The sequence below is a fragment of the Zingiber officinale genome, chromosome 7B (assembly GCF_018446385.1).
Source record: "Zingiber officinale cultivar Zhangliang chromosome 7B, Zo_v1.1, whole genome shotgun sequence".
Taxonomy (NCBI): domain Eukaryota; kingdom Viridiplantae; phylum Streptophyta; class Magnoliopsida; order Zingiberales; family Zingiberaceae; genus Zingiber; species Zingiber officinale.
In genome coordinates this window covers 16,511,130-16,519,432 of record NC_055999.1, presented here as the reverse complement: position 1 = coordinate 16,519,432, position 8,303 = coordinate 16,511,130, and the positions used below count along the sequence as shown (strand labels likewise).

The 8,303-nt window shown below is 38.4% G+C and overlaps 1 protein-coding gene across 1 annotated transcript; it reads right to left on the bottom strand.

The window, feature by feature from the left end:
- Window positions 1–2,092: 2,092 nt before the first annotated feature.
- Window positions 2,093–4,444, bottom strand: LOC122004195. The gene is made up of 3 exons (XM_042559119.1): window positions 3,472–4,444; window positions 3,141–3,339; window positions 2,093–3,026 (listed from the first exon to the last, which is right to left on the bottom strand). Exons 1-3 carry the CDS (start codon window positions 4,442–4,444, stop codon window positions 2,093–2,095), a joined length of 2,106 nt encoding a protein of 701 aa, XP_042415053.1.
- Between the last annotated feature and the right edge of the window lie 3,859 nt (window positions 4,445–8,303).

The window sequence follows — 8,303 nt, the reverse complement described above, 5'->3', positions numbered from 1 at the left end:
GTTCATCGTCTTCTTCCTCTGCGACACAGATGCTTCCATCCACAATTCGAGACACATTCTAGTTTTGTCATCTCCGGCGATTGATTGAAGAGCCAGCGACCATCTTCCGATCGTTAGATCACAGTAGAGGGAGTTCTTCTCTTCTGCGATCATCATATCACGCCATTCACAGGAAATCTAGATCAAGGGAGATTTCTAGATCTGGAAGATCCTATCAAATCGCAGGAACTTCGGAGGAGTTTTTCTAGAGTTCCTGTAGATATTTCGTTCATCAGGGATTAGCGATTTTAGATTCGAACCGGTCAATCGATTGGGGATCGCGACGCCATTTCCGCTGTTTCTCGGATGATGAATACCTAATGTGATTGCAAGTTCGTAGGGAGGTTTCTGCTAGCTTCAATTTACATAAACTTTAGCAACGGAATTTGATCATTGCCGAGATTGTTCAAGGGAGTTTTTCTTGGGCTTCTCTGTGTCATAGCAGGGAGACAAAGCTTTAGTGTGATTGAATTTGTGGATGCTTCTTAATTGTGTTTCTACTTAGTTTCGATTGTTAGATCTATTGATTTCAGTTGTTTTCTTTTCCGTTACAAGAAAACCCAGTGAATGTGTTATGTTAGATCTCATGATGAATTGTTGTTTGAATTTCTGTCATAGAGAATTGAGTTTAGTTTGAAAATGAACTCAGGAATAGAAAGTTAGGGTTTCAATTCTTACTTAGGATTCAACTTTTAATTAGTGATTTAGATTCAATTCTGTTAATGAGTTTTGAATTCTTAGATCTCAATTTAGTTTAGAATTGTTGTCAAGATTTGTTTCCTTAATTTGATTCCTCCATGATACATTGCAGTTTGAATTTTGATTTTACAGAAATTTGCAATCAGGTTTTAGTTGAGTTGTATCAGTAGTTTAGATTTTGTAGGAATTCAAGCTTAAGTTCAATTGCTATTAGCTCTTTAAGTCTAAGCTAGTTTTATTTCGGATAAAAAGTTTTAGCACAGAATAAATTCTGTTAAGTATGCATCTCCTTTAATTCTATTGCATTTGTTTGTGAGAGTTAGCAATTTAAATTCTGAATTTGAAACAAATCCAAACTTCCTTCCAGAATAAAGTTCAACATGAATTTTACATTCTAGGCATCGCACGTTAACTAGTAGGCCTTGGAAAAATACGACTTGGGACTCCATACTACATCTCTTATCTTAAGTATTGAAATGTTCCAATTTTAATTAATTTGATGCACCACGTGACATGTAATATGGTTGACACCAAATTTTGGCAAAATTTGGTGTCTACCATATTACATGTCACGTGGTGCATCAAATTAATTAAAATTGGAACGTTTCAATACTTAAGATAAGAGATATAGTATGGAGTCCCAAGTCGTATTTTTCCAAGGTATACTAGTGAATGTGTGCAAATTCTAGAATTGATTCAAATTGATTTCTCCATCAACAAGATCGATTACCCTTCTCATTTAATTCTCATTACAAATTGATCAACAATCACATTCGGATTCTAATGCTTCCTTGAATCTAACTCTTCAACTAAAATCACTATACCCTTTGAACTCATGAGCTTAATTCACTTGCTAAATTCAGAAATTATATTTCAATCTCTATCACAACTAAATTCAACACTTAATCCACTCACTAAGTCTTCTATTCTCACTCACCAACAACAACAACATATTATGGAGGTAAATAATTAAAAACTCAAGTGAATTATCCAACATTCAAACTTAATCCCAATCAATAAACTTTGATATCTTAAGCAAGAGTTTGATCACACATTTAAGAATTAAAACTAAATAAGCAAAACCAAGTTAGTAACATGAATATTCAAAACTAGACATTATTCATTCCCCTACGCATAAATCACCTGACTCAATCGAAAATAATCCACTAAACTCATCATTCATTCCCACGGCTGAAATGTCTCCCAATACCGAAGATAATCCACCACTCTGATCATCCACTACAAAATTTGAATCAATACTTGAAAAGAAATCCATATCCAACTCCTCTAAAATATCTAGGCTGAGAATAGAATGATCCTTTCTAGGATGCTTCATAGCATCAAAAATACTGAACTAAACCACCGTATCTCCTATCTCCATAGAAAGTGTACCCGCATGAACATCAATCTTGGTCCTTGCAGTCTTTAAAAATGGCCGCCCTAAAATAAGTGGAGATCTACTGGCCAAGCAGTCCCCCTCCATGTCAAGTATGTAAAAATCTGCAGGAAAGATAAGTTCCCTCACCTTTACCAATACATCTTCAATAACTCCAGCTGGGTGAGTCTGACTGCGGTCTGCTAATTGAATCACAACCCCTGTAGGCAACAATGGTCCAATCCCTAAAGTCTGAAAAACCGATTTTGGCATCACATTAATCGAAGCTCCTAAATCCAACATAGCATCCTTGAAAAGGCTACTCCCAATCTCACAAGGTACTGTAAACAATCCTGGATCTTCGTATTTCTGGGGAACTGGTTGAATAAGAGCAGATACATTCTTTCCTAAGCTGATCAATTCATTCCCCTTCAACTTCTTCTTATGCACACAGAGATCCTTAAGAAACCTTGCATATTTTGGAATTTGCTTGATCATTGTAAGCAAAGGAACATTTACCTCAACCTTGCTAAATAAGTTCACATGCTCTTGAAATTCCTTAGCTCTTTCCTCTTCTATATTCTTCCTTGGTTGAGTTTTTCGTAAAGGAAAAGGCAATGACACGTTGGGCTCTGAATTTCCTTGAATAGAATTCTGAATTCCTGAATTTCCAGCTTTGCTAGAATTTTGCAATTTTGCCGGATAAAAACTGTTGGAATTTTCTGGATTAATACTCCCACCTCTTTGTGAATGCTCCAAGTCCAATGGATCAATCAAAGCTGGAATGGAACTTGAATTTGGAACACTCTGATCTTCTTGAATTCTTTCACTGCTGGAATTAGACCGCTGTAATTCTGAAAAGTTTTCAGCAGCTTTCTCTTCACTCGAAAATTCTGAAATTCTCCTCCCACTCCTTAAAGTTAAAGCACTAACATTCCCCTTGGGATTAGGAGTAGTTTGTGAAGGCAATTGACTGGATCCTTGGGCTTGCATTTGATTAAGGCTGGAAGCTAGTTGCCCAATCTACCTTTCTATATTCTGTATTGCCAAATCTGTCCTTTGCTGATTTTGTTGCTGAAGAAGGATTTGTTGCATCAATTCCTCCAATCTAGCCTGTTGTGGATCAGAATTTGAGGTATTGCTAGAGTTCCCGTGAGTTAAACTCAGTCTTGAAGATGCTGGAAGTGTTTGTTGCTGCTGGAATTGAGTTGCAGGCTGCTGGAAACCTTGTTGATTTTGAAAATGAGGTTGCTGATTTTGATTAGGTATTTGCTGATAAGTTTGAAATTGTCTCTGAAAAGGTTGGAATTGCTGCTAGAAACTTTGATTCAAGGGTGGTTGTTGATGAAATGAATTACCATATTTAAGATTTGGATGATCTCTCCAACCAGGATTATAGGTAGAAGAATAAGGATCATATTTTTGAGAAAATTGAGCTCTAGAAAATGCTGTCAAAGACTCATCTTGATGAAGGTTAGGACATAACTCCGAATCATGCTCTTGGCTAGAACAAATAACACAAACTCCCGTTGATTGATATGGAAATTGTGTGCTCGGCAAAGTGGAAGTTTGATTAACATTATTCAATGCCAATTGCTTCACCAAAGATGTCAACTCCAACAATGAATTCCTTATCTCCTTTTGTTCATTAGAAAACATTTGCACCTCCCCAACTCCTCTTGTAGTTAAAGCCCTACTTCCAAATTGTTGAGAATTCTCTGCCATATTAGAAATGAGCTCTCTAACTTGTTCTGGAGTTTTATTCACCAAAGCCCCTCCAGCTGCCGCATCTATCATACTTCGGTCTATAGGCAATAATCCTTCATAGAAGTACTGAACTAGTAACTGCTCACTAATTTGATGTTGAGGACAACTTGCACATAGCTTCTTGAATCTCTCCCAATATTCATAAAGTGTCTCTCCCACCACTTGTTGAATTCCACAGATACTCTTCCTGATAGTAGCGATCCTTGATGCTGGAAAGTATTTCTCCAAGAAAGCCTTCTTCATATCAATCCAAGAGGTAATATATCCTGGTGGCAAATAATATAGCCAAACCTTTGCTACTCCAGTCAATGAAAATGGAAAAGCCCTTAGCTTGATATCTTCTTCTAAAATTCCCTGTGGCTTCATGGTTGAGCATACCACATGGAATTCATGCAAATGTCTATTTGGATCTTCTCCAGATAACCCTTGAAATTTAGGAAGTAAATGAATCAGCCCTGATCTCAACTCAAAATCTCCTGCTAAAGTTGGATAAGTGATGCACGAATACTTGAAAGCCTCATCAGGAGCTGCAAGCTCCTTCATAGTTCTATTAGAATCGGCCATGGGAATATCTGAATGTGATAAGGTATTTTCAGAGCCTTCTGAAGCTTTTTCTTGGATTCTCAAAGCCCTGAAAGTCCTCTCAATCTCTGGATCTAACTCAAATAGCTTGTCCTTCAAAGTCCTGGTCATGACATCAAAAACAAAAATAAGTATTCAGATAAGTCCAACGGACGCAAATAAAATGCAAACAAAGTAATCAAAGATTTCACAATCTAAAACAATCACACTTTTCTAGTACATGCGTTCCCCAACAACGACGCCAAAATTTGGTGTCTACCATATTACATGTCACGTGGTGCATCAAATTAATTAAAATTGGAACGTTTCAATACTTAAGATAAGAGATGTAGTATGGAGTCCCAAGTCGTATTTTTCCAAGGTATACTAGTGAATGTGTGCAAATTCTAGAATTGATTCAAATTGATTTCTCCATCAACAAGATCGATTACCCTTCCCATTTAATTCTCATTACAAATTGATCAACAATCACATTCGGATTCTAATGCTTCCTTGAATCTAACTCTTCAACTAAAATCACTATACCCTTTGAACTCATGAGCTTAATTCACTTGCTAAATTCAGAAATTATATTTCAATCTCTATCACAACTAAATTCAACACTTAATCCACTCACTAAGTCTTCTATTCTCACTCACCAACAACAACAACATATTATGGAGGTAAATAATTAAAAAATCAAGTGAATTATCCAACATTCAAACTTAATCCCAATCAATAAACTCTGATATCTTAAGCAAGAGTTTGATCACACATTTAAGAATTAAAACTAAATAAGAAAAACCAAGTTAGTAACATGAATATTCAAAACTAGACATTAGTTAAACACTATTTAGCATCTAAACACTAGTTAGTATCTAAATAATAGTTAGTATCTAACAATTGCAGCAATCTAAAGAAACAAATCAGAGTTAACATGAAGAAATCAGAAATGAATTTCAAACAAAACACCAAGTAGCTGAATAGGGGTTTGGATTACAGAAATCAAAAGGAAATTTGATAGCAAAGCCAAAAATTCAAACGGAAATTGCAAAGAAGAGAATCAGATCCTAGATCTGAGCAAAGTGATGAACAATTCAAGGACAAGATAAAGAAAACCTAATCTATGGCATTCCACAAACCAAAACTTTGCCGCAAGCTTTCTTCACCCTGCTGTCACTTCAGAATTGCCCTTTGAGAACGCCCTTAGGACAATTGTCTTGGATCTCGAGCTTCCAACTAATCCAAACGATTCTTCACAGCCTCTGGGAACGCCCTCGGGCTCACAATCGGCTAGAGTTTACAATGCACAAGGAAACAGCGTTGTGTTCTGGAAATTGTGACACCAATCGATTGATCAGATCGATTCCGGAGTTGCTGATGGAATGAAGAAACGGGAGTGTCGTCGGAGCCTTAGAGAACGCCCATCCAGCTCCGGTGATGATGGAAATCACGGATCAGAGAACGCCCCTGCATCTGGATTGCGGAAATGGACAGAACATCAACTGCACGGACTGGAGAACGCCCCTGCCGTTTTTGTGACCTCGGACGATGATTGCCGGAGCTCAGGATTCGCTGTCGGTGAAAATCGCTAGCATCTGGATCTTGAATTGAAGAATGGGAGCTGCGACGACGTGATGTAGAAGACAGTGAACAGTGAGAAGAAATCGCGACCGAGCCCAACGAAGACACTGTAGCTTCTCAGGTTTTAAACATCTCCCTCTCTGATCGGATGGTCCACATGCTTCTGGGCTCAATCAACGGTTGGATGAACTCAGATCTGGATCAAAGTCACTGGATCTTCATCAATGGCTCAGATCTACTCCTCACTAGGTCGGATGGATCAGATCCTTGACGGATGGCCCAGATCTCTCAGATCTTCAATGAACGGCTTCGTTTACCCTAGATTTGAGCCCAAGTGTGGTCTGATTTGATCGGGTCCATGAACCTTTTGATACCTACAAAATAAGAATCAAATATTAGCACTAAATACCATGAAAATAAGCTAATTTACAATTAAGTCCAAAATCAAATGCAATTACAAAATGTAATGTATATGTGAGTTTAAGCTATGAATAGACCATCAAAAATATGCATTATGAATCAAAATAATATAGCTAAATCAGCTCGTCATCGCCTCCATATATCAAGAAATATTCTTTAGTCCTTCTCAAGTATTTAAGAATATTTTTGACTGCTATCTAATGACTTTCACCTGGATCTGACTGGTATCTGCTCGTCATGCTCAAAGCATACGAGACATCAGGATGAGTACATAGCATGGTGTACATGATAGATCCTATGGCTGAGGCATGAAGGATCGTATCCATGCGGTCTCTCTCCTCTCTAGAAGAGGGACTTTGAGTCTTCGAAAGACTCACACCATGTGACATCGGCTGAAATCTCTTCTTGGAGTTCTGCATGGCAAACCGTAGTAATACCTTGTCAATATATGTGCTCTGACTTAGGCCAAGCAATCTCTTAGATCTATCTCTATAGATTTGTATGTCTAGAATACGGGTTGCTTCACCTAAGTCCTTTATTGAGAAACAATTCCCCAGCCAAGTCTTTACAGACTATAGCAAAGGGATGTCATTCCCAATGAGTAGTATGTCATCCACATACAATACTAGGAAGACAACTGTGTTCCCTACAACCTTCTTGTAGACACAAGGTTCATCTTCATTCTTGATGAAACCAAACTATTTGATTGCATCATCGAATCGAAGATTCCAGCTCCGAGAAGCTTGCTTTAGTCCATAAATGGACCTATGCAGCTTGCATACTCTGCCAGTATGCTGTGGATCTACAAAACCCTCAGGTTGTGTCATGTACACATCCTCGAGCAGGTTTCCATTCAGAAACGCGGTTTTGACATCCATCTACCAGATCTCATAATCGTGGTATGCTGCAATAGCAAGCATGATCCGAATGGACTTAAACATCGCTACTGGAGAAAAGGTTTCATCATAGTCAATACCATGAATTTGTTTGAAACCTTTAGCTACCAGACGACCCTTATATACCAGTCCATCCATGTCAGTCTTTCTCTTAAATACCCACTTACACCCAATGGGTTTTATCCCTTCAGGTGGATCAACCAAAGTCCATACTTGGTTGGTGTACATGGATTCCATTTCGGATCTCATGGCCTCTAGCCATTTCTCAGAATCTGGTCTCATCACAGCTTCCTGATAAGAGGTAGGCTCATTCTCAATGAGCATAGCGTCATCATGGTCAGACAAGAGAAATGAGTATCTCTCAGGCTGTCGACGTACCTTATCAGACCTGCGAAGAGGTAGGTCTACTTGAACTGGTTGTTGTTCCTCAACTCCTTGTGGAACAATCTCATCATCCACAACACTTTGTGGTTCCAGTTCAACTTCCATCAAGGCTTCAGTGCTATGGTCCATATCTTGAACTTCTTCAAGATTGAACGCACTCCTACTAGTTTTTCTAGAAACAAAGTCCTTTTCTAGAAAAACCCCAGTCTTTGCCACAACTACCTTGTGTTGACTGGGAATGTAGAAGTAATATCCCTTCGTTTCCTTGGGATATCCAATAAAATAGCACTTATCAGATTTGGGTCTCAGTTTGTTTGAGACTTGACGTCGAACGTAAGCCTCACAACCCCAAATCCTCATAAAAGACACCTGGGCATCTCTCCCAATCCATATCCTATATGGTGTCTTTATCACAGCCTTGGATGGAACTTGGTTGAGTATGAAGGCTGCTGTGTCTAGAGCATAGCCCCAAAGTAATATGGGAAGATCTGTGTGACTCATCATAGATCGTACCATATCTAATAAGGTACGATTCCTCCTTTTGGATACACCATTCCACTGTGGTGTTCCAGGAGGAG